This window comes from Ursus americanus, chromosome 18 (assembly GCF_024610735.1).
Source record: "Ursus americanus isolate L20-20 chromosome 18, mUrsAme1.1.p, whole genome shotgun sequence".
In the NCBI taxonomy this organism is placed as follows: Eukaryota; Metazoa; Chordata; class Mammalia; order Carnivora; family Ursidae; genus Ursus; species Ursus americanus.
The window spans coordinates 11,688,101-11,715,659 of record NC_142144.1 but is presented as its reverse complement, the minus strand read 5'-3'; the positions used below and the strand labels follow the sequence as shown (position 1 = coordinate 11,715,659).

General features: G+C 36.8%; 2 protein-coding genes and 1 pseudogene across 7 annotated transcripts in view; 2 read left to right on the top strand and 1 right to left on the bottom strand.

The window, feature by feature from the left end:
* GPR21 (G protein-coupled receptor 21) overlaps positions 1 to 20,492 on the top strand; it is a 35,652-nt gene extending 15,160 nt beyond the window's left edge. The window contains exon 2 of the mRNA XM_045791001.2: positions 210 to 20,492. Coding sequence (XP_045646957.2) covers positions 602 to 1,651 — 1,050 coding nt within the window. The 5' untranslated portion in view covers positions 210 to 601 and the 3' untranslated portion in view covers positions 1,652 to 20,492. The remainder of the gene's footprint in view (positions 1 to 209) is intronic.
* RABGAP1 (RAB GTPase activating protein 1) overlaps positions 1 to 27,559 on the top strand; it is a 159,768-nt gene that overhangs the window by 93,310 nt on the left and 38,899 nt on the right. For all 6 annotated transcript variants that reach the window (XM_045790988.2, XM_045790986.2, XM_045790987.2 and 3 more), the window contains one exon: positions 26,317 to 26,430. In XM_045790988.2, the coding sequence (XP_045646944.1) occupies positions 26,317 to 26,430 (114 nt within the window). The remainder of the gene's footprint in view (positions 1 to 26,316; positions 26,431 to 27,559) is intronic.
* Positions 20,288 to 24,988, bottom strand: LOC123788107 (COP9 signalosome complex subunit 2 pseudogene; annotated as a pseudogene).

The window sequence follows — 27,559 nt, the reverse complement described above, 5'->3', positions numbered from 1 at the left end:
TGTTGATCATGAAAGCTTGCTGTTGTTCCTCCTCCTCTGAAGAGTAAGGACCAGTTATGTGGGGTGCCGCTGAGAGTAGCCATGAATAGTTGTACCGGGTGGGGTGGGATGGAGTGGTGGGAGGGTTGATACCAGCCTGAGCTAGCCAGGTTCTTTGATTAGGGCGTTGGATGCAAAATGTAAAATGCTCTCTCCTTTTCTTCTATCAGCTGTTCAGAGGAGACTCATTACAACTCCTGCTGAAGCTCCTAATCTTCCTCCCTTCTCTCCTGCCCCTACCCCCTACCCTCATTGGCCTGAAGACACTGTACCCAGAGTTTGCCTTTCTCCCCTGGTGCTATGTGTTTGGTAAACCTGGTACTATGGCCACATCTGGGACTGGCCAGACAACTGCTGCTGGTTCTCCCTATTCCAAGAAGGATTTAAAGGGGAATTGTACTGCAGGCAATGCACCAGAGCAGCATCAGGAGCTTGGGGACTGAGGCTCCTCTGGCATTATTACAGACACACAGAGCTGACCGCAATGACAGCAGCTGCTCCTTTGAACTGTTGGCAGCAGCCAAGCGGCAGCATGAAGTGAGAGATCACTCCTGAGCTCAAGATGAACTCTACCTTGGATGGTAATCAGAGCAGCCACCCTTTTTGCCTCTTGACATTTGGCTATTTGGAAACTGTCGATTTTTGCCTTTTGGAAGTATTGATTATTGTCTTTCTCACTGTATTGATTATTTCTGGCAACATCATTGTGATTTTTGTATTTCACTGTGCACCTTTGTTGAACCATCATACTACAAGTTATTTTATTCACACTATGGCATATGCTGACCTCTTGGTCGGGGTCAGCTGCCTGGTCCCTTCTTTATCACTCCTCCACTACCCCCTTCCAGTCGAGGAGTCTTTGACTTGCCAGGTATTCGGTTTTGTAGTATCCGTTCTGAAGAGTGTCTCCATGGCCTCTCTGGCCTGTATCAGCATCGATAGATATATTGCCATCACTAAACCTTTAACGTATAATACCCTGGTTACGCCCTGGAGACTGCGCCTCTGTATTTTCCTGATTTGGCTATATTCCACCCTGGTCTTCCTGCCTTCCTTTTTCCACTGGGGCAAACCTGGATATCATGGAGATGTGTTTCGGTGGTGTGCAGAGTCCTGGCACACCGACCCCTACTTCACCCTCTTCATCGTGGTGATGTTGTATGCCCCGGCAGCCCTCATTGTGTGCTTCACCTATTTCAACATCTTCCGCATCTGCCAGCAGCACACAAAGGAGATCAGCGAAAGGCAAGCCCGCTTCAGCAGCCAGAGTGGGGAGACTGGGGAGGTGCAGACCTGTCCCGATAAGCGCTATGCCATGGTCCTGTTCCGAATTACTAGTGTATTTTACATCCTCTGGTTGCCATACATCATCTACTTCTTGTTGGAGAGCTCCACTGGCCACAGCAACCGCTTCGCCTCCTTCTTGACCACCTGGCTTGCTATTAGTAACAGTTTCTGCAACTGTGTCATTTATAGTCTCTCCAACAGTGTCTTCCAAAGGGGACTAAAGCGCCTCTCAGGGGCCATGTGTACTTCTTGTGCAAGTCAGACCATAGCTAAGGACCCTTACACAGTCAGGAGCAAAGACCCCCTTAATGGATGCCATATCTGAAGTAGTTCAGACACTGGGTCACTGTGGTGTGTGTGTGTGTGTGTGTGTTTCCTTTTTATCTCTGTGTTCCTAGTTCACTAGGAAAACTGGGACAAAATTATTAGACTCTAAGCAATAGCAAACAAACAATCCATCGAAAATAACCTTCTAAGTTTGCAGAAATTATTTTCTAAAAAGTGTTTTTGAATCAGGAGAATCAGGACCCTGAGGATAAATTGCTCTTGGTTCCAGTTTTTGTAATGTCATGGAAATGACTACATTTTTAAGATTTAAAATAAATAAAGCCATATCTAACACCTCTCTTTAGCTGGCACGACTGAACCTGGGTGTGAAAAGTGTCAGCATTTTTAAAAAGTCATTTTCTTGTCGCTTTTCTGGGTTCTTTCCAGCTGTTTGGGCTGCATATGCAATTGAATTCCTTTAACGGGGAATATTAAAAACTGGTGATGAATTAACAGGATTTAAAATTTTTCTTTATATATGCCGAAGTAGAACTACACTGCAAGTTTCAGCACTATCCTTTAGAAAGCCGAATCTTTTATGTTTTATGTCTTATTCTCATGAGAGAATTCAGTACAGTGAATAATGTGAACACCTAAACACTAACTTTAAAATTTTGCAGTGCACCATAAATGAAGCAAAAATACAGTCAAATCATATTTTTATGAAAAATTGAGCTGCTTTCTGTGCCATGCTTCATGGAGATCTAAAGAAATGTGTGTATAGAAAGTGATTGTGTTGTAGTATTTTTGCCCATGCCTTTGCGTATGTGTGTATTGAAAATGTTTGAATTTAGATTTCTCTTTACAGCAAAATGTGTTTTAATAAGCTGAAAAACAAACAATAAGTTAATTGCTGCCATTTTTTTTATAATGGTGAAAACATATAAAGTAAATCTTTAGTCTTCTCTTTTTTTATCCAGAGACTTTTGAAATATCAGAATATCCGGGAGAAAGGTGTCCTAAGCAACTGAGTCAGAAAATATACTGTATATTAACTAGTACATTTATAAAATAGAAGGGGATTGAGATGTTCTCTGTGGTTAAATGGAATCAACAGAGTAGCATCTTATTCTTTTTAAAAGCAATCTTTTTTAGTTAGTGTTAAGGAATGCACATTTGAATGAGAGGAGAGAGAATTGCTGTTCTCTTTCTGGGGGAAAAAAAATCCTTTGGTATAACAGTTCTTTACTTAGTCTTTCTTTTTTTTAAGCCAAAGTACTAGCAAAATCTATAGGATGTTATTACTGTTACACGGTAGAATTATCGAGAGTGCTGTGTATTTGTATGTACTAGTGATGTTTTTGTTCTTCAAGTGATTATCTTTAGAACAAGAAGTTTATTTTTCTAAAAGGAGAGAAGGATTTCCCAGCAGCTCCGGGCATGAGAGTATTTCCTCTGCTTTTCTACTGGTTTTAATGTTTTGGGAGTCTTCGGGGGGACTTATGTGATCTCTGCCTTTGGCTAGATGTTATAATCTGAATACAACAATGGTATTCAGTGAGATGGAAGAAACCCAAGGGAAATGGGTTAAAGTGGAGTTTTGAATCCAAGAAAGGACATGGATATTTATAAAACAGGGCGATAGGCTTTAGTTTTTTTGTCTTGATATTAGAAAACCTGCCCCCTTTTAAAATGAAGGACAGCGTTCTTATGATTTTAGGCTTTAGATATCCGTTTCATTTTAACCTCAAATGTGTGTTCTACTTAAACTTTTTAATTTTAAGTTTAGAATAAGTATTACATAAACATTGAAATTTCAGATTCTGAATTCTTCCCAAAAGCTTGCCTGCTCTTTATATTTACTATTAGAAAACTCGATTCCAAGCAGTTTCAATATTTAGAACTCATTGAAATTGCAAGTTATATTAACAATGGATGACTCTGTTAAATTGCCATTTGAATTGGAAAACCTTTTCTCTTGGATTCTGAAAAATGGTTCTATACATTTCTCCTTTATAAAACATGGCACAAATCTAAAAAAACCAAAATTCCCTTTTCATACACATTGGAGAATGTAACCTGTTCAGATTTGCAGTTTGCTTGTGAGTTTTTAATTTAGCAAAGATGAGAATCTTAAAGACTATTTTTTATAGAAAACTGATGTTAAATCAGTGGATTTTTACTTTTGGGGGTGCCGAGCCCTTTTAATTTTTTCCTGCAATGGAGTTCCATCTTGTGAGAAAAGAGAAGACTCTTTCGGAAAGATCTTATGGAAATTTTATGGAAAAGAGAAAATAACTGTTTGATTTTTCTGGAAGTGGCTAATCAAGCTGATCTTTTAATGACTCAAAAGACAACTCTCTTAGTAAGAGCTTTTGTTAACAGATTTTTACATTTTTTTGTCCTCGTACCAAATTTAGGTGTTATTAGAAAATTTTTTTTCACATTAAAATCTCTGTCAACGTCTCAGCCTAAAACAAAAGTAGAAACTAAATACGTGTAGTAATTTTAAAGAAAAAAATTCCCCCACTCCCCCAGCTGATACTTGTTTAATATCAGATGTCTTTCCAGTTTAGCTTGTCTTCATTGGACTGTATAAAGTCTGCGTTTTCTTCCAGTTGTCAGTTCTTTTCTCACATTCATTGTCTTTACTGTTTTTTAATTTTTATTTTCTTATGTGTGTGCATGTTGGGGGAGAGGGGATGAGCCTGGATGTAATCATCCAGTCTTCGGTGTCTAGGAGCATTTTCTATGTGATACATTTGGACAGTTTGTATTTAAATAACCTTTTCATCCTGGCATATTTAGTGCAACATTTGATGACGTTTGGTTTAAATACCAATGTGGCTAGTTCAGAATGAAAAAAAAAAGTATATTTTTAGATTCAATTACCTTGGGCTTTGGCAAGACAGTGCATTTAACTATATATGGCATATGACTGATATCAGAGGAAGCATAAGCTTTTGGTGATTGTGTTGAAATTATTTCATAGTAAATGTTCAAATGAGACAATACTAATTGTTATATTTGTAAATTAGTTGTACGTTTTTATACAGTGATTTTAGAGAAGATGTGGGTTTTTTTCCCCCTCTTAGAACAGAAAAGCAGTTACAAAAGGACAAGTGGTCTACTTTAATGGAAGAACTGTCTTACGCCAGAAAGGATATTTAAATTGCTCATATATCTGCTGACTCCCAAATTCCATTTTGGAAAGGGTTTTCTTTAAGCGTTATTGCTTGATGAATTTCTTTTTGAGCCTTTTTTAAGGGCTTTTCCTTTTTACTTGAATAATGGCCTCAGTATTTTAAGGATTGGGAAAACTTGAATTTTTGTACTATAAATGCATTGTCCACTCTTTGAACTTGAAATTGAAGCAACAGGGTTACAAGTTCCCAGATGGTGGAGTGGTTTCTGGGAGTGTTTCCTCAGCCTTTCAGGTTTGATTGAAAAATCTGCACAGTGGCTTTATAGGAAATGTTTTAATTTTGCTATGTGTTTTTGTATCGTAGAAGACTTGTGAAATAAATTATTGGCAAGCCAGAATTTATTGTTATATGAGCAGATTATGGGAAGATTAAGGATGGGAGAATTGTGGCATTTATGATTTTTTAAAGTCTTCACAAATCGTTTTCTGTGTTGTTTTTGTATAATTTTTCCTTTTCAGGTTGAAGGAAACCTAATTATTTTATATTAAATGTACATATTATTAACATATTTTGCAGATTCTGGCATTATTCTAGACATTTCTTAGAGCTGCAAATGAATCATTAGGCTTTTCTTCAAGATTTAGGTGACGAGGGCACCATGATAAGATTAAAATGAACTTTGAATTGAGAATAAGAATTCTAGGTTTCTGTTTCAAATTAACTAGTTTTGTAAGGGCAAGTCACTTCTCTAAGTACTTAATTTCTTCTGTAAAAGAAGATAATCCCCTCATCCCTCATAGGGTTACTTTGACAATTGAATTAGATATGGATGTAAAAGTACTTTGTAATATGTGAAGGTCTTTGCAATAAAAACAAGTACTATTATTTATATTTACGATGGTTTCACATCTAAGAAAGTCCCACATAATGATATGATGTTCTCCCACATTAAGGTCTTAGAAGCTCAGTGCAGGGTTAGCAATTCCATGCTATTTAGCAATTCCACATTTGGGAAGAGAGGCATGATAAACCCTCAGCTTTCTAAAATGACAGTAGCATTAAATTCAACATAAAACTGTTTTCACTTACTTCCTTGTCTGTAAAGTCTCTAAAGGCAGGAACAGTGTAATGTCTCTTCATATCTTTATCCCCAAAATCTAACGTGGGACCTGGCTCAGAGCAGGAGTTCTGGTCAACTTTACGTAATTAATGAATGATTCTTTCTTATTATTACTTCTAGTCACCGTTATTACTTCTAGTCATTATAGAGCAGTGATGTTCAAAAGGTGGGCCAGAGCCTGTAAGCAGTCTTCTCTTTGCTCAAGTCTATTCTTGACTCTAAGTGATAAAAGATATCTTTGTGTGGGAATGTGCGTTCTCTGTATGCCAGGTAACTTTACTCCTGGAAACCCTGTAGCCTGGGCCAAGGGAACTTCAGGCAGTGCTGTCAAACTGCCAGTTTCTCCCGGCCTGCATAAGGAATTTGTATTTGGATCACATCACCTTCTTGGCTCTGAATCCAGATAAGGTAGGTCATAAAAATCAGTCACAAGGAAAGAGGAGGTATAGCCTAGCTTGGTGACAATTCTGTGGTTTTGCTTTGTGTTTCAGTCTTTACCAGTTTTCTAGTATTGTCTTCCTTTCTTTTCTTAATACGCTATCAGTCATGTATTCAGAGAGATATGCTTTAGATGATACTGCTTGTAAGGTGTGGAAAATTCTATTATGCAGTAACAGTGGCTTTAGGGAAAGTTTAAGAAGCAGTCAAGAAGCCTTTATACATCAGGCTCTGCTATGTGCCAGTCATTGCAGCTGACAGGGTTATAAAGAAGGATCACATGACTCCTTTCTTGTAGAAAAGTCTGCATATTAAATAATCAGTTTTCTTGTCCCTCTGCACTCTCAAAATGCTCTCAACCAGCCTTAAATCTTCTAAGCAGGAGATAAGAGGAGTCCAGTCTGGAGACATATTTGAGGGCTCCCACACCAGTCACATTACCTGCCCAAGTCACTTTAAGTTGATGCCTGTCAGTCAACAAATCCCACCTATGCATACAGAGCTTCCAATTAGCTTGTTTATTCCTCTTTTACAGTTAGCCAAAGATCACTGGTCTTTTGAGAAAGGCATCTTACATAATACACAGGCCCAAAACAAACCAAAAAGAAAAAAAAAAAATCAGAGGAAATAGAAACCATGCAAGTCACAAAAGTTTTAAAAGTAAATCCAGCATATTTTCCAAAATATATTTTCAGAGAAGCTTTTGCGTCCATTAAAAGAGAATAGGATCCCATAAAAAAATGAACAGAAAGAGAATAAGAAAGAATTCTTGAGTTTTTAAGTATAATCAGATATTTTTTAAATCAGAAAAGTTGGAAGATAAAATTGAAGTAGGCCAGATAGTGAAACAAAAGACAATAAAGTAGATGAAAACAAGACAGAGACTCAATAAAGGAGGCCCAGTATCTGGCTAACATGATTTTCAGAAACAGAATAGAGGGAAAAAAGGAAATTCTCAGAGAAATATCAGAAGAAAAATTTCCAGAACTGAAAGATACGAGTTTCCATAATGAAAGGGACCAGGTTGGTGTAATAAAAAGACTTTATGGTGGCGAATCATAAAATTTCAGAACACTGGGGATAAAGGAAAGTCTTAAAAGCTTCTTGGTCTGGAGTAGGGATGGGAGAGTGGGAACATACTAAGTACAGAGATCTGAATAGCACTGGACTTCCTGCCACTTTGAAGCAAGGAGATAACAGGGAATAACTTCAAATTTTTGAGAAGTGATTTTTTTTTTTTTAAGATTTTATTTATTTATTTGACAGAGATAGAGACGCCAGCGAGAGAGGGAACACAAGCAGGGGGAGTGGGAGAGGAAGAAGCAGGCTCATAGCGGAGGAGCCTGATGTGGGGCTCGATCCCATAACGCCGGGATCACGCCCTGAGCCGAAGGCAGACGCTTAACCGCTGTGCCACCCAGGCGCCCCTTGAGAAGTGATCTTTAACCTAGAATTTTATGCCCAGTCAAACTTTCATTCAAGTGTGGGAGTAAAATAAACCCATTTTGATATGCAGGGCCTCAAAAATATTTACCTGCCTTACATCCTTTCTCAGTGAGTTACCGAAGGATATGCTTCTCCAGGATGGTGGTTGAAATAAAAAAAAGAAAAAAAGGAAGATAGAGAACCCAGGGACTCCCAACACAAGACAGAGGGGAAAAGAATTCCATGGTGATGGAGAAGAAAAGCCATGGGATGTCAGCTGTGCAGCAGACCTAGAATGCAACTCGTCCAAATTGGAGTGGAAGGAAGGAGGGCACTAGGAAGTATGTCTTTAGGAAAAAATAACTGAGAAGAAATTATGATTTTTTTAATTTAATCTAATTTTTTATTTATTGAGAGAGAGGTGTGTGTGTGGAGAGAGAGAATCCTAAAGAGGCTCCATGTCTAGGCAGAGCCCAATGAGGGGCTTGATCTCACAACCCTGAGATCATGACCTGAGCTGAAATCAAGACTCAGATGCTTAGCTGACTGAACTGCCTAGGCACCCCAGGAATTTACAATTCTGTCAGATTTGTCGGGGAAGAATTGGTGATAGATATAGATAGAATACTGAGGAGAAAAATGGAGCAATTAGTAACTGCAGGCAAAATGGAAAATTAACGAACAAAGGAAGTCTAGTCATGATATACTCTGTGATTTAGTTATGAACAATATTGATTTAATTAAAATTACATTGAGAGTCTGGGGAAGGGAAGTGTGTGTGGCAGGTGGGTGAGACTGGGGACTGTAACAGAAGTACAGTCATCTCCCATACTAGAAGGTCTGAAAAAAAAAAAATCCCAGAAAATAACAATTTAAGTATTATATTTAGAAATAGGAAGAAAAAGGGTCCAAAAAAAAAAGAAAAAAAAGAAGAAGGGGGTGGAGGAGGAGGAAAGAAAGAAATAGTTGCCTCTGGGGAGCAGCAAGCAGGGTGAGAGGAGTGAGGGGTCTGGGGTCTGCTATTTTTCTTTGTAAGCCTTGTACTGTGACCTTTCCAACTAGGTAGGTGCGTTATTTTTTACAAAAAGCATAAACCACGTTTAGGAAAAGGCAAATAGATTTCAGCAGAAGCAGAGGAAAACCGGAAAGCATAGGTTTAGACAATCAAAAAAGTAGAAAAATGAGAACCTGATAGCACTCTGTTATCTCTGGTCTTATACAGAGCACCTTCCTATTCATCATCTCCTCACATCCTTCCAAGGAAGACACGCAAAAGGGATAGTATCCCTCTTTTACAGTTGTGGAAGCCTGGTTTGGGGACTGTAAGACCTTTTTGATTCCAGTCTACTACATCATGTTGCACAGGTGTCTGTTTGGGTCTTTTTAGATTTTTTAATCTTGGTTTTTACCAACGGAAGACAGCAGACTGGAAAGCATCTTCTTTGACATCCTGGGAAGGAAATCATGAAAACAAACACACTGTGTGTGTGTGTGTGTGTGTGTGTGTGTGTGTGTGTGTGTGTGTGTGTGTGTGTAGTATATGTATACTGGTATACAGGTACCTATAAGTAAAAGACGTGGCAATATGAGATGGTGAGTGGAATGCAAAGTACCCTGCAGTATTCATAGGTAAGGAGATGTGTGTTAGGTGAATTTCCTTAGAAGGCAATGTATGAGACAGGCTAGGTTCGGAGAAAAGTAAGATCTCTATAGTGTTAATCTCTGCCCACCCCTTGAATAAGATTGCTATAAAGTATCCAGGTGGGCAGAGTTTGAGGATCCCAAAGGATCTATAGACAAAAGAAAGTGACCTATAATTACTGAGTGCCCTTTGCAGAGTAAAAAGCACATCTTTATGTTAAATTACCACAATTGAAATCACTTAATGAAAGATTTATTGGTTTGTTACAAAATGATTGTATTGGCTTTGAACAAAATACAAAAGTAAAAGTCTTTTCAAAGTAAAACTTTAAATTCTGTGTCTATCAGTTTTTAATAAATACTTGTTGAATTAGTAAGATAATATTTTGGGGAGAAAGCAGAAGTTACAGCATTAAGCAGCATGATTTATTTCTGAATTTTCTTCCAGAAAGACTGGGGAAATCCCCACTGCCAAAACCATTTATTTATAGTTAGACAAAAAAAAAAAATTAAAAAGGCCATTTGTGGGTCTCTGTCTTCATTTGCCCCTGGGGAGCAGAATCTGACTCAAAAGGCTTTTTCATTTTTAAAGTTCTTTTTCCTTATGACATGATATTTGTAGTAATTGAAACCCTTCCCACTTAGATTATGTTAGCATCATGAATCGTTAACATCATTGTACTGAGGATGTGTGTTGTAGACTACAGAGCACTGAAAATGAAGTTAAAACAGAATTTAGGTACTAGCTCTGGCCATTTATTACATAATCGGACTCTGTCTGAACTTCAGAAGGATACTCATGTTTGAGTAATGATGATGCAACATTAAAGGAGTTGGTTTAAGATCAGGTACATGCTACATTGATGTAGTGCTCTTTACATTACGACTGTGATTCCTTTATACTCTTGGATCACTTTTCTCCTAAGATAAAGAGAAAGTAGTGAAAAGAGCGTGGATTTTGGAATCTGAGGCCCTTGGTTCTCTACTCTATAAAATGGTCTTATGCCCCCTCATTAGAACTTTGTGAAATTCAGATACTGTACATTTTAAGTATGTAGACTTGTGCGTGGTGGCACAGAAACTCAGTAAAAGATTGCTGCTATTATTTCTTTGTCACACAGAGGTCAGAATCTCCCAGTAACCTCCAGGGCCTGATGCAAATTGACATATACTCAGAGGAAAGCCCTGGGTGAATGTGGAGTGGCCCACCCTTCTTGCAGACATCATAAACCCCTCAAGTACTGCCGTAATTATTTGCTCCATCACCACATTAATGTTTTATGTATTTTGTCCTGCTTTTATAGTATGTTCTGCAGGAGGATTACTCCTATACAATTCTTAGACATTAAGGTACATATATATTTAGATGTACTTCATCAAGGAACAAGTCATTGAGGCTTAGAATAAGAGCATTAATAGGTTAGAGGTAGAAAGGAAATTTAGGACTGCAGTGGTTAAGAGGTATCCCTTTCGTTGAAATTCAAAAATGAGTTGTATTAGGAAAAAATAAAATCATGGCAAGGGTGTTTTAAGCATCAAAGCTCTGAATGAAGAGGAATCATTTATACACTTAAGAAATAGACCATATAATATGTCGGGATTAAAAGCAGTGCTTGAGAGGCAAGCAGACTTTGGTTTGAATTCTAGCCCTGCCACTTAATAGCTGTAACCCCTCCTAGTCTCTGTTGCCTTAACTAATAGCACTATTTCCTGCAAGCATTAGGATTAAACGAGCCAGTGCTTGTGAAGCTCTTGGCCCATAGTAAGCATTTGGTGCACGTTAACAGGTGCTGTTGTCTTCCTTGTGTGAATAGGGCAGCATGGATGAACTAGAGGTTTGAAGTTGAGGTGTAATGCTGAGTAAGGTCAGAAAGATAAATTGGGACTACCTAGTTTGAAATAAATGGCTAAGGGATTTGATTTTAATTAGGAATTGGAGATGCACTTAAGATTTTTGAGTAGGTAAATTACATAATATAGAATCCTAAAGTGACAGGGCTAGAAAACCCCTTAGAGGTCACAGTCTAGACCCTTCCTCTTACAGATGGGGAAAGGGGACCCAGAGTGGTGGCTTAATTAGTTGCAGAACTGGGACTCAAATCCAGCCAGGTCTTATACCTCCCTTAGACTCAGTCATACCACCAAAATAAGTCCAAAGCTTTGTTCGGCGTTTGTCAAGTGCTTAGAAAATGGGAGTTGCTAGCAGGTTTGGGAGAAAGGGAAACAAGTGTTCAGATTTTGGTGAGTGTTAAATAAAAATAGTCTTTCCATTGGTACTTTCAACCAAACCAATTAAGAATTGAAAACTCTTCGTTAGAAAGTTCTGTTGATCACTGGCAGCCACCTCAGAAATGTTTGTTAGGACAAGTGAGAATACATGACATGCTGGTTCTAGAACACTTCGTGGCTGTTTATAGTATTCGTCCTGCTGGTGAGATGAGAGGGCGAAGTTTTTGCTTAAGTAAAATTGAAGATCACTGCTTGTCCAATATCTGTTAAGAGTGCTGTTTCCCAAGAACTTTAAATAGAAAAACATTTTAAAAATTTAATTCCGGGGCGCCTGGGTGGCACAGCGGTTAAGCGTCTACCTTCGGTTCAGGGCGTGATCCCGGCGTTATGGGATCGAGCCCCATATCAGGCTCTTCCGCTATGAGCCTGCTTCTTCCTCTCCCACTCCCCCTGCTTGTGTTCCCTCTCTCGCTGGCTGTCTCTATCTCTGTCAAATAAATAAATAAAATCTTTAAAAAAAAATTTAATTCCAGGGGGGCTCTTAACTACCTATGTAGAAAGGCATTATTACAAAGATACTAATAGACTTTGGTTGGTATACCTTTGTGCTGATAAGTTTTAAGTTTTTAGGTTAATAGAAAAAGATGTAAATAGTTACAGCTTTATACATTGATGAAATAAGATAGCTTTTAAATATTTAAATATTTGTTTCTTGCTAATTGTTTCTTAAGATTAGTTCTTTAGGGAAATATTAAAATCTCAAACATTTTTCTTGTATATCAGGGCTCAAGGAAACAAATTTGCCTGAAAGCTATATAAAAATATGTAACTAAAATAGATGTCGAAACCCAGAACATATAGTCTGTGAATATGTATATGAATGCAGACCTTTTATAGAATTCTGAATGCAGTTCAGCAGTTCACAGATGGAGATGTTTGTGATTAGTATCATTCAAACACAGATTCTCATTTAATTGTGTTAACTGTTATAAGAGCTGGGAACTCTATAGAGATCTAAAGTCATTTTAATATATCTAGCATTTTGTAGTTGCTCTATATTTTTGCTACTTAATTCTCTAGCTTTAGAGTTCTTATTTTCAGAAGAAACTAACTTTAAAGTAAAACTGGGTATTTAAGCATTATGAAATATAAGTATTTTCTTAGAAATCATAATTAGATTATTTGGTTATATTAAAAATATAGCTTGAGGAATGTATCTTGATCGTGTGTGGTGTATTATGAATGGGTGATTTTGAGAAGATTTGGTTCTGGGCATGTAATGCTTTATAAAATCTTTAAGCAAATAATGTAAGCCAAACAATAGAGTCTTTATTAAGCTGTGTAAGAAGGCATTTGATACATTGCTCAGTAATATAATTGAAATAAGTATTTGGAAATTATCACGTTATCAGGAACATGTGTTTGACTTTGTATATAATAATTTTGTGACTTCGAATTTAGCTGATTTATAGGTTACCTCCGCTACCAGCTTTTTCATCAAAATGATACTTTTTGTGTTCACTTTTGTCAGGTAACAGTTCATGAGTATTTCCTGCTTCTTGGGCCTCTCCATGATGGATTACTATGAAGAAGAAGCAACAATAACAAAGCAGGAAAAGTTGACAGTGCAGTTAGCATTTATGCCTTATCTATACATGATTTGGGACTATTTTGCCAAACATTGAATAATTTTCCTGTGGGAAACTTGAGCCCTAAAAGGAAATGAACATAGCGAAAAGACTGCATATCACATGGGACTTAGGTTTATTTTTAGAATGGCACTGTAATGCCATATTTGGATTGAAACAATGTGATAGCAGTACATTATTTTATTAAACAGCTATCTTTTCTGAAAAAGTCATCTAATTTTCTGTCACATTGTATGCCATAGAGTTAAGGTAAGAAGTATATAACTGTTTAGCTGACGAGTGCTACAGTTTGTATTAAAGTTAGAGGCACTTGCTTGTCTGCCAGACATTACTGGAGCCTGCTTTTCTGAGCCTGCTCTGTGTAATACTCTGGTAGTTCATTGCCGTAGTACGTAGTTGTCTTTTTGTTGTGCATGTTTAGAGTAAGTTGTTTTCTTTACTGGGAGGGAAAAAGAGAGTAAAGGAAGATTAGTAGCTTTGGTTGTTTTTATAGTTATCTGATTGTCTTGAAATGGAAGAGCACTTTCCTAAATGAGACAAAAATAGAGGAACCCAAATGGGTTTTGCTTCTGAGAGATGATTTTTTTTTTTTTTTTGAAGATGATTAGCAAAGGTATTTCATACTGAGCTCTACAGTGTTCTGGTAAGCATTATTCCTAGGTAAAAAAAACAAAAGCACTTATTCCATCATTTATATTATGTGTAGGTTTTTCTGCTACTTGCTTTATCTTCTTTATAATTTCATTTGGTTGAGATAAATTATGTTGTTGGTAATATACAGTGGATTTCTGAATTATGTACTAAAATTGCAGGTCCCCCACAGGGCACTAGGTCCCAAATAGGAAAACCTGCCAAATACACATTTTGTCCCTTGGCCTCTCTCCCAAAGTTGGAAATATGCCAACATCATAAATCTCAAGTCTGATGGGAAAGAGCCACCACTCATGTACACGGTCTAATGATTAAGAAACATGTTGGAATCCACCTAGCATTTAGGGAAAATGCCTTTTCTTTGAATAACTTCTAGAAGGGCCACATGTTGAGGTTTTCTTCACTTTGTTTTTATGTTTAAGAGCATTATATATTTCTCTGTCTGCGTGTTGTTAGGGCCTTAGTTACTTGTGTTTTAAACCCACTGAACAGCCTTTATCCAAGGAAGCACTTTCGTATGAATAAAAAGAAAAAGCATATTTTCAAAGTCTGTGTCATGTCGGTTTTAGTAATAAGAACTAGAAGACAAAAGCTTCTTTATCATGTGTTAAGAGCTAGAAATGCCACTCACTACTGATAAGAGAATTTGTTCACTTTTACAGTATGTTTATCTGGGTTAAGAATGTGAGCTAAGGGGACGCCTGGGTGGCTCAGTCGTTAAGCGTCTGCCTTTGGCTCAGGGCGTCATCCCGGCGTTCTGGGATCGAGCCCCACATCAGGCTCCTCTGCTGGGAACCTGCTTCTTCCTCTCCCACTCCCCCTGCTTGTGTTCCCTGTCTCACTGGCTGTCTCTCTCCCTGTCAAATAAATAAATAAAATCTTAAAAAAAAAAAAAATGTGAGCTAAAAAGCCAAAATGGTTGCGTTCCAGGCCCAGCTCCTCCCCTTTCTAGCCAGCTGATTTAACTTCTTTCCCTATTTGTCAGAGGGTTAAGATAGATAGATCTGTCTATATGATCTGTCTGTATATAAGGCAGTTAAGATCCATCTTAGCTCTTGTTATTGTTGGTTAATTGTTTTTAAGTCTGTAAAAGCAAATTTGTTGGTGAGAAATAAGTGGCCCTGAACCGTAAGTGTGTCATATATCCCCTTGAGAATTCATTTATTCAGCAAGTACTTACTGAATGTCTACCATTTGTCAGACACTCTTCTAGGAGCTGTAGATGGCATGTGAACAAAACAAATCTCTGCACTTGTGAAACTTCACATTCTAGTGAGTCTTAAAATTCCTGAACATTCTTAGAAAAATACACGCAAAGCATTGCATGCAGTGTCAGAGAAGTCTGTTTATTAAATCTCCAAACACATCTCAGAAATCTCCAAAATTTTAGAAATCTTTAAGAATATCACACATACCTTCTTCTTATTTTGTTGGAATTCCTGTGTGAGGTATTCCTAAAGAAGGATACAGTATTTGATTTTTAAAGACAGAACTTTGTTCAAGAGACAAAATAATTGCTATTGTTTTCCTTAACCACCTTTTTTGGCTCTATCAAGTTAGAAATGCATAGATTTAACATGATCAATTGAAATAAAATTTCCAGATTTTGCAGATTTTTGTAGGACCATCTTGGTCTTGTCCAAACACAGGAACATCTGTTTTCATTGGCATAAAAGTCTTATTCTTTATTTTTTCACTTAAGCAATTCTGCTGTTTCCAAAACATACAAAATTAAATTACAAATGATGAGAGTTATATGTAATTAAGAGAGAATGATTGTACCTCAAGGATGTTTTCAGTCCTCATTTATTCACTTATAAACATGTAGCACCCTTTCAATTTCTGTTTTCTTCTTTTGGGTTTTTATCCTAGGGGATTTTAAAAATTAAGTCTTTAAAATCATTTCTTACAAGCTATAGCTGACTTTCTAAGAGCAAAATATAACCAGTTGTTTTTTTAAAAAATTTCTGTGAAACATATTGTAAAGATAGAATATGGTATAATAGATTTGAGTGGGGTTTTGGTGCTTTCTGTTTTATTCTGTTTTCTGAAGTGTTAAATGACAGCTTTTAACAAATCATTATTAACATTACAGACTAGTACCAAGATCTGTCTAACTTTTTCTTTACGCAACAAGCTACTTTGGAAATAATAATCTTCCCTGTGTTGGTTATTTCTCATGGCAGCCTTCCACTGCATTTTCTTTGTTTGGGTACTTTCTTTTTCTTCCTGCCATTCTTAGCTTTCTATTTTTCAACTTGAGTTTACAAAGGGTGTGTATTCAAACGGTTTCCGCCAGTTCCCAGTACCTTGTTAATCCTGAGAAGCTACCCAGTGGGCCAATTCTCACAGTAAGGTATAAAAATAGTTGTCCAGAAAAATTACAGAATGTGGTACCACTGTGATTTGAACTAATGGATGACTTTCAAAACTTAGATGGAGAGAAGAAAACAGCATATAAGTATTATCATTTCCTTAGATTTTTCTCTGCAGAAATTTTTTTAGAAGAACCTTAAAAATTAAGTAACAAAGCCTCACCATTGCTTTTTATCATATACACTAAAAGGGCATAAGAGTTGGGGCCAGGAGAGAAATCATCTATAAATCGGTCACATGAACAGAGCCTACTTTTGGTTACTGTGGAGCTTACACCTACAGCATTCATTTCACAAGTTTTATTCCACATATTCTCTTCAGCATTTTACTGAGTGCCTGATAAGTGCAGATCATTACTGGTATGTGAACTTGGGTGGCTAACCTTGCTAAGCCCAAATTTCCGTATTGTATAAGGAGATAATGCCATTTTTTTCTTTTAATAGAGTATGTTTAAGAATGGTTTTAGATTTACAGAAATTGTGAAAATAGTACAGGGTGTTCCCATATGTCCTGCATTCTTTCCCCTATTATTGATATCTTACATTAGTAACCAATATTGATGTATTAATATTAACCAAAATCTATATTTCGTTTTTTTTAAAAAATTTTATTTATTTGAGGGAGAGAACACACACAGGCAGGGGGAGAGGGAGAGGGAGAAGCAGGCTTCCCGCTGAGCAGGGAGCCTGACATGGGGCTTGATCCCAGGACCCTGGGATTATGACCTGAGCCGAAGGCAAACACTTAATCAACTGAGCTACCCAGGTGCCCCTATACTTTATTTAGTTTTGCTTAATTTTTACCTAATGTCCTTTCTCTGTAGTGGATCCCATCCAGGATACTGTATTACATTTCGTCCACATGTGTCCTTAGGCTCCCCTTGACTGTAACAGTGTTTTATACTTTGACTTTGATGGTTTTAGGGAGTACTGGTCAGGTGTTTTATAGAATGCCCCTCAGCTGGAATTTATCTGTTTTTCTCATGAGATTATGAGTTTTGGGGATGAAAACATAAGTAAAGCACCATTTTCATCATCTCTTATCAAGGGTAGGGACTATCAACGTGACTCACCACTGTTGATTTTGACCTTGATCATCTGGTTGGGGGCATATTTGTCATATTTCTTCACTGTTAAGTCACTGTTTTTTCCCCTTTCCATGCTGTGTTCTTCCAAAGGAAGTCACTCTGCACTGCCCACACCAGGAATGGGCTTCCTCCAAGAGGGCAGCATTCTACATAAGTTACTGGGAATTCTTCTGCATAGGGTATTTGTCTCACTCCCCCCTGAATTATTTAGTCATTTATTTATATAAGTATAGACTCGTGGATATTTATTTTATACTTAGGTTATTCATTTATTTTGTTTAAATTGTTCTAGCTTTTGCCATTGGGAACTCTTTTATTTGGCTCCTCTTTCCCGTTGGCATACTCTTCTTGTTGTGGGTTTGTTTTCTTCATAGTCTGTAGACAGGGGAAGCACTTCCTTACTCTCTGGCACTTCTAGATAGCCCAGGTTCATCTTGTATATTTCCTGCCCCAGTCTTAGAAACAACTATTTCTCTAAGGAGTCCTGGTTCCTTTTATTGGTAACTGGTATTAGAAACCAAGATCCTGGCACTAGGTGTGCTCACTGCTACTGGACTTTATTGCTTCTACGCCCTCTCATCGACTGACAGAGCAAGGAAATATCTGTGCAATGATGCCTCTTGATCAGTTAACATGTGGGTTCAGCAAACAGTGCATTGAAATTAGTAAGGGGTGGACTCAGTAAACTTTATATGTAGTTCTTTGCAACTTTAGATACAATTATTAGACATATGGAGACTAAAAGGAGGGTAAGACAAGTACATAAAAGACTATTCCAAAACAGCAGGGCGATTGCTGTAAGGCTGCTACTAATATGGCGTGTACACTGATTGGTACACTTTTCTGGAGGACAGATTGGCAGTATAATTCAGAATCCAAAACACAAGGGTTAAGTTGGATCTTGGGGGAATGATGTGATTGTGGAAACTGTCTTTGCCTTAGGAATCATGGCTCTACTTTACAACCCTGTTTATAGCAAAAGAAGTAGAACAGCCTGAATATTCCGAAGTCAAGAGATTTAGCATAGTAAATTACGGTATAGCCATGTTACAGGTAACGGTGCATTAATTCCACAGTAGTAATTGTCAAGTGATATGAAAAGATGCTCACAACATTTTGCAGTTGGTAAAATTAATTTTCAAAACAGTATGAACTTTTATAAAAATAATTACATAAAAAGGCATATACCCCCCCCAAACATTAGCTATAGTTATTTCTGAGTTGTGAAATTATCTTTCTTTTTTATTTCCTCCCAGTATTATCATAAGAAGGAAGCAAAAAAGTTTTATTAAAATAAAACAAAAAGGTTTTGTTACTATATGAAGAAAACAAAAAGTTAGGTTTTTCCTCTTAAAATGCAGTAAGGTGGATCACCTCGGTGGCTCAGTCAGTTGAGCATCGAACTCTTGATTTCAGCTCAGTTCATGATCTCAGGGTCATGAGATCAAGTCCCACATTGGGCTCCACGCTGGGTGTGGAGGCTGCTTAAGATTCTCCCTTTCCGTCTGCCCCTCCCTACCTCCTACCCACCCACCACCACCGCCGCTCACACTCGCGTGATAAATAATAAAATGCACTAAAGCGTATTATTAATTTTGGGTTATGTTTGGACAACAGTGAGTAGTCACATTTGGCAGGAGTATGAGAAGGAGCAATAAAAGAGATTTAGATGTTAGTATGAGGTGTTAATTCTCAGTATTTGTTTAGTGAATAAATTTTAAAAGTGAGATTTTAGAGTACAATTTTTAATGAAATTATTCCCAGCAATGTACATGTGTATTCCATTATATGATTATACCATAATTTATCTCTTTCTGTTGATGGACATTTGGGGTTTCTAGTTTGGGGCTATTACAAATAAGGTTATTTGTAATAACCTTACATTCTTAACTTTTTTTCCCCTCTTGATTATGTGTTTTTGGTTCTCTTGTGTAATACTAAGGAGGAGAATTGCTGGGTCTGAGTACATGTGTGTTTAATTTTTACAAGAAACTGCTGAGTAATTCACCAAAGTGGTTGTATCATTTTACACCTCCATTAACAACAATTGAGAGTTCCAGTTGTTTCATATCCTTACCAACGTTTGGTATTGTCTTTTTATTTTAGACAGTCTAGTATGTTTCAGTGCCTATATTTATGATTTCTGAGCTGTACATACAGTACATATGATTTCTGAGCATTGCTGATTGAGATGCAGGGGACAGCATACCACTATACTTAAAGGATTTAATTTAAACCTCGACTACATTGGGGATACAAAAATTTACAGACTTGGAGAACTGACTTTTATAAAATGCAGCAGACATTTTTGACATTTGTTATTACATGAAAAAGTGCATATGTTCAAAGGGATATACATTTCAAGTTATTGCAGCTTATTTGTGACAGAATTTATGCTTGTAAAATATATATGAAATTAGTCAACAGTGGCATGTCAGTATATTTAAAATCATTACAAATCTCTGTTCATATTGCCCATGAAAAATTATTGTCATATATATATTTAGAGCAGGAGTTGGCAAACTGTGGCCTAGGAGCCAAATCCAGTATGCTGCTTGTTTTCGTAAATAAAGTTTTATTAGAATACAGAAATGCTTGTTTATTTACATATTGTCTATGGCTACTTTTACTCTGCAAAGGGAGAATTGAATAATTTTAAAGCTAAATGACCTGCAAAGCCAAAACTAACTTGCTGTCTGCCTCTTAACAGAAGAAGTTTGCAAGATGTTAATACTGCATAATCATATGGCATTTTAGTTTTCTTCTGGAGATTAAAGCTCTTTTTCATGGGATGAAATGGCAGAAACATAAAACCAGTTGATGAAAAAAAAAACCCACTTCTGCCATAACTTTGATAATTTTCAGGACACATATCAAGTGATAGTTTTGCCATTCCCTGTTCTTTTAAGGTTTACATCTCTGCACGATTGTCTTATGTACCTTTGTAACAGTTTATTCTCTGTGAAATCGTTGTACTAACTGTAGTCTGGTTGAGAGGAAGTATTTGGTTGACTTCATCAGTTTGGCCATGAATAGTGTTATATGCAAAGTGTGTTGTACCAGCAAGTTTCTTGTACCAGCTCCACCTCTGTTTGACTCCTTGGAAATAAAAGCACTGTGTATTGTATAAACCTTAATGTTGTAAGCACTCGGGTTTGGATGTTTTACAGCTCTTTGCGGTGTTCTCTTAGGAAGAAATTATCCATAATGTTGCTGTGATGTGATTTGTTTTCAGAATCTTTTCAAAGTTAGTGATGTCACTATTCTGATACAAACTTACTAATAAGTTCATCATTATTAGAATTTCTTGATCATTTTTGTACAGCTTGACTTCTGGCAAGTCAAATGGATTTAATCCCAAATTTTTCAGCATATTTCCTAAGACTAGATATTTTAAGTAAGTGTTTGACATAGAACAACCCAATATATTATCATTGTTGAGGCTTTGAATTTCGGCATGTGAATTTTCAAATTCACCTTTTCTCGAGGGCATTTTTACCCCTTCTTTCTCTGATGACTCCCAAGATCAATGGATGAGGGATGGCAGAGTGAGGAGGACCGACCATAGAATATTTTTAGTTGTGTTATTTTCCTATCCTACATGCATTTGAATTTCCAAACTGTTTATCTTTAATAACTGTGTCTTCAGGTTATCCTCATCACCAATCTGATATGGCTGATGTAACTGGCGTAGTATATTTTGAAGTTTTCCGTATCCCCTCAATTCTTAATATAATTTACTTAATCTTCATGCTTGTGTTAAGCCACAATCTGTCACTCTTAGAATGTTTCAGAACATGTTGTTTCATAGAATTTCTGAAGTAAATTCTCCTGCCATTTTCTTAAAAAGAATTCTCTTTAGAGGTGGAGATACAATTCAAGAATAGAATTAACAAATTTTTCAGGCTAATTTTTTGTAGCTATTCCAAATATAGGTCAATAACATGTCTGTTCATTTCTGGAAAGCTTTGTCAATGTGAAATTCATCTTAGTTGTTGTTTTAATGTTTTCAGTCTCCCTTCTCTTTTTCTTTCAAGCTCCAAAATCTTTCAGAAACTGCATTAATGCTGCTTTGGGTAATCTCTCTTCAATACTTTGAAATTATAATTCTGATTTTCCAAATCGTCATTGATTAAATAACTCCCTTCAGAGTATTCCAGGTAATAGTCGTTCTTACCAGTACACAAGAAATCATTCTTTTTTGGCAGACATTTTGGCTGCTATTTCTTTGTGATTTTAATTAACCTTTTCATTTGCTTATTTGCCGTTTATATATTTTCTTTTACGAAGAGTCTGCTCAAATTTTTGTCCATTTTATTAGATTGTCTTTTTCTTTGAGTTCTAGATATATTCTAGATGGAGTTTTTTTCACATATCTGTACTGCTTGCCTATTTCTTTTATAAATGGCATGTTGTGTTTTTTTTAATTAAGTTTAATTTCACTGTTAGCATACAATGTTATGTTAGTTTCAGGTGTACAATATAGTGATTCTGTACATTGCACAGTGCTCATCATGATGAGTGTACTCTTTAATCCCCATCCCCTGTCTCGCCCATCGCTTCTCCCACCTCCCCTCTGGTAGCCATCAGTTTGTTCTCTATAGTTTAAAGAAGTCTGTGTCTTGGTTTGTCTCTCTTTGTATTTTCCCTTTGTTTGTTTGTTTCTTAAATTCCACATGAGAGTGAAATCATGGTGTTTGTCTTTCTCTGACTGACTTCACTTAGCATTTTGCTCTAGCTCCATCTATGTTGTTGCAAATGGCAAGATTCCATTCTTTTTATGGCTGAGTAATACCCCGTTCATGTATGTATACCATATATATATATTATATATATATTTATAATATATTATATATATATTTATAATATATTATATATATATTTATAATATATTATATATATTTATAATATATTATATATATATTTATAATATATATTATATATATGGTATACATTATATATATATAATACACATACATACATACACAGATATATATGTAGCATATCTTCTTGATCGATTCATCTATCAATGGACATTTGGGCTGCTTCCATAATTTGACTATTGTAAATAATGTTGTAATGTCTATTGTAGGGGTGCATGTACCCCTTTGAATTAATGTTTTTGTATTTGAGGGGTAAATACCCAATAGTGCAATTCCTGGATGGTAGGGCAGTTCTGTTTTTAACTTTCTGAGTAATCTCCATACTGTTTTCTACAGTGGCTGTACCAGTTTGCATTCCCACCTATGTGCACAAGGGTTTTCCTTTTTCTCTGCATTCTCACCAACACTTGTTGTTTCTTGTGTTTTTGATTTTAGCCGTTCTGACAGGTGTGGGGTGATGTCTCATTATAGTTTTGTTTTGGGTTTTTAAGTTTATTTATTTAAGTAATCTTTACATCCAACGTGGGGCTCGAACTCGCAACCCCACAATCAAGAGGTGCACACACTCCAACTGAGCCAGACAGGTGCCACTCTCATTGTAGCTTTGATTTTCCTTTCCCTGGTAATGAATGGTGCTGTGCATCTTTTCATGTGTCTGTTGACCATCTATATGTCATTTTTGGGAAAATGTCTGTTCATTGTTCCAGTTAATAAGGTTCTTTCCTGATTTCGTTTGGTGCCTCATTCACATGGATCTTGAATTAAACATTAGCATTAGAGATTTGGATTTGGGTACGGCCATTGACCACATAGTGTTGCCATTGCTTAGTCCTGAAGAAGCGTTTGGACTTTATTAGGCATATTTATCAAGCATTGACGGACTTTATGCTCTACATTATTATGCTAGGCTCTGTGGAAATTATAAAACTGAATCACAATCTCTTTCCCTTTGTGAATAGTTTTACAGGGAAGTTAAGATAAAAATAAAAATATATATTCTAGGAAACTTCTGTGTGTGTGTATTCTGCATATCACTAGTGAGTGTGTACATATGTGTGTTCAGAGGACAGCCCCAGCTCTCAGCAGTGCTAGAGATAGCTTCCTTTCACTTTTATCAAGTCTTTTCTGTGTACATGTCAGGCATTGGTAGAAGCTCTTTATAGATTTATATTTTATATATACATTTAATGTAACCTTTACTACAACTTTATAAGGTAGTTGATATTAGTCACAGAAGATACGAAACTTACCTGAAGTTGTTCAGCTTAAGAGACTGAGCCAACTTTCAGACCCAGATATGTGTGCCTCTAAGCTGTGCCCCAGGTTTTAAGACCTTGAGGTAAATATGGATTTACATCATTTTCATCACTTAGCTGTAGGTACTAAACTAGCACTGGGAACTCTTATTACTTTAAAGGGCTGGAATTATCTTGGGTCTCTCTTTCATTTGTATGAGCATCCTCTTTTATTTTTCCATTTTAAAATCATCTTTATTCAGTTGTAATTTATATACAGTAAAATACACGAATTTTAAGTGAATGATTCAGTACATTAACTACCATTACAGTTGTGATGGATAATATTTCCATATTCAGACTTAAAAAAGTTCTCTGTCTCTTAAGAATCAGTTTTCTCCTTTTAACTCCGGCCTCTTCTAAACACTGATCTACTTTCTATAACTTACAATTTTGTCTTTATAAGAATTTCATACACATGCTGTCAATGGAAAATAATCTTTTGTGTCTGGCTTCTCCAGTCACTTAGAAAATGCTTTTGAGATCCATTCATGTTGCATATATCAACGTTTTTTTTTTTTCTTTTTTATTTCTGAGTAGTAGTATTCCACTATGTGGATTGTACCACAATTTATTTATCCATTCACCTATTAGAGCACATTTATATTGTTTCCAGTTTGGGCTAGTATGAATCAAGCTGTGACCATTCAAGTTCAACTCTTTGCATGTATTCATATTTTCATTTCTCTTGGATAAATATTTAGGACTGGAATCACTGAATTATATGGTACGTGTATGTTTAACTTTATAAGAAACTTCCAAACCATTTCCAAATATTTGGACCATTTCGTATTCCCACCAGCAATTTCTGGGAGTTCCATTTGTTTCACACCCTTTGCCAACACTTACTGTCTTGGTTCTTTTTAATTTTAGCATTTAGTTAGGTGGGTAGTAGAATCTCATTGTGGTTTCAGTTTATATTGTTCTAATGACTAGTGATGTTGAAATTTTTTCACGTGCTTATTTACCATCTGTGTGTCTTGTACTGTGAAGTACCTCTTCAATCTTTTACCACCATTCCCCCTTTTAAAATCAGTTGTTTGCCTCTTTATCTGTTTTAAGAGTTATATATTCTGGATACAATACCATTATCAGATAGATGTTATAGGTATTTTGTCCTGGTCAAAGTTTACATTTTCATGTTTTTAACAGTGGCGTTTAAAGAGTACAGTTTTAAAGTTTTAATGAAGTCCAATATATCATTTTTTTCTTTTATGATTCATGACTCATGGGGACTCCTGTAGATAGCTCTGCAGATCCCTTTCTGTTCAGCTTTTCCTCTCTAGTACTCTGAGCTACAAACTCTAGCTACCTTGCCCTTTCCATATTCTGCTCTTTTCTCCGCTCAGGGAGATATTCCCCACCGCAGCTCAGTTTCGGTTCCCTCTCCATGTGCTGCAGCCTGGAAGCTGCTGCCCGGCAATAACGACCGTGGTCTTTGGTCTCACCTTGCATCTTGTCCTTTTCTCAGGGAGCACCATCGTTCTGAGTTGCCTTAACTATCACTAACATACTAAAAACTAGTAAAGCCAGTAAAGCTCTTTGGGAAGCAGTTTGGCAGTGTCTCTGAAAGTTTTAAGTAGTTTGCTTGTTAGAAAAGAGCGTAGGCTTTCAAGTTAGTTCACTGGGATAGAGTTTGGGAGCTCATAGTGTGCAAACTTGTAATGAGTAGTCAAAAGCCATTGAGATCTGATGCACAATATGATGAATATATTATGTAATGTAATAAATGTGGCTATAATGGCAGTCATATTACAATATATAAATGTATTAGAGTACCACACTGTACACCTTAAATTTCTACAATATTACATGTCAAATATATTCAATAAAAATTTAAAGTTAGTTCACATCCCACAACTGTAAAATACTTATGGCCCTGGGAACATGACGATCCAAAAGACTGGAGAAATTACTGAACAAGAGAAAAATATCACTTTGATTTTTCATCTTGAAACAGGAGTATCAGACTCTTAGATGGTGTGCTGAATATGATGTAGTCTCGCCAAGGAGAATCAAGTCCACTGTCTTATGAAGACAATGCACTGTTAAAATAGAAGGTCACGTTTCTGTGCTCCGGTTCTTTAGCATGTGAGCAAATGAAATTTAACGAGGGGGATTTATTAGAAGTACCTGGATGTTTGCTTTGTTGTATACGGATTGCTGTGATATTATTGACATTTGTTTATTTTTCTGCATTGGCAAAAGGAAGGGATATTTTTCCATAGCCTATTTGAATCCCTTGACATTTGGTGGTCTAGTTTCATACTGAGTAGACTGCTGTGTGCATTTTTATGCCGTTTGCCCTTAGGATAAACCCCAATTAAGGGACTTCTCTTTTCCTTTTGAGAACCTGGCATATGGGCACCATGCCAAAGGATCATTTAAAGCAGCAATTTTTAAACCCAATTTTTCTAATGGGAGTGCTTTACCTCCTTTTGAGATTAGTTTGAATATTTTCCTATGGGAAATCCATTTTGATTACCACATTTTCCCTCTTGAAATAGAAAGGTCACCAGCTGCACTTCTTGAAACAGAGATGGAATACACATGAGGTATATACAATAAGCAGGTTCCTTTTCTTCCATATTTTTTTCCTTAATATTTGATTTTGCTTTTGCTTGAACAGTTGGTCCCTGAAGATGCAGTAACTCTGGGCATGCACATGTGTATGTATGTCCCTGCAGCATTTTAAAGCATGTAAATGAGAAGACCTTGTTGTATAAACTTACACAAATACATACATGATTGACTACTAAACCTCTTTCCTGATGTTTCCACAGGAGTCTCCCCAGGACAGTGCTATCACTCGGGATATTAACCGGACATTCCCAGCTCATGACTATTTTAAGGACACAGGAGGAGATGGACAAGATTCCTTATATAAAATATGCAAGGTATTTCACATCAAAAAAACCCCCAAACTTAGTTTTGAAAGGTGATTCTGTTCTTTGAAATTACACAAAAGGTAACTACGAAGTATAATTTTTATTTGATGTTTAAGAAGGCAAAAAGGGGGCACCTGGGTGGCTCAGTCGGTTGAATGTCTGCCTTCAACTCAAGTCATGATCCCAGGATCCTGGGATCGAGCCCCGAGTCAGGCACCCTGCTCAGAGTCTGCTTCTCCCTTTCCCTCTGGCCCTCCCCCCTGCTCATGCTCTCTCTCAAATAAATAAAAAATCTTTAAAAAAAAAAAAAAAAAAAGCAAACAAGGAGAGAGCAGACTTTCTGAAATTGTGATGTTACCTTTAATTTTATGCTCATAATGAAAAGGAAATCAATTAGACATAAAATAGTAAGGTTTCTTTTACCCTTTTAATCAGGACTTGCAGATGAGAGTCCCCTGGCTCCACATTTATTATTTTTTTTTAGGGGGAAGGGGCAGAGGGAGAGAAAGAATCTTCAGCAGGCTCTACGCCCAGCACAAAGCCCGACACGGGGTTTGGGGTTCAGTCTCACAACCCTGAGATCATGACCTGAGCTGAAGTCAAAACTCAGATGTTTAAAATCAACTGAGCCACCCAGGTGACCCCTCCCCACCCAGCTCTACATTTAAACTTCCAGAAATTGGTTTTTCATTAAGAGCCTCTGAGTCCTGTAACATTGCGAACTCCCTTTTGGTATTCCCATTATAAGTTACGAACTTGGCAGCTAGGACATGTCCATCAGTGTGCAGTGCTGATGCCTGTGTAGGTGGACTTTTTAGCACTGCAGCATAATAAATTGTGGGAAATACTGATGTCTTTCAAAAGATCTGTACCTGTAAAGGAAAGGTGCAATTTCAGCAATCCATTTTCCAGTAGGTTTTGGTACTTCAGAGCCATAAGGTTGAAAGAGGACTTGGGACCAGAGTTCTTCAACCTTCGTCTGTCCTCAGAACTAGTCTATAGTCTTTTCCCCCCAAAATTAATCAAGTACCTATTTAGCATCTACTATCTAGGAAATACAGACTAGGCATGAGACATGCCCTTAAGAAACTTACATATTATTGATTGAGAAGGTAGAATTAACAAGTTTTAGGACAGG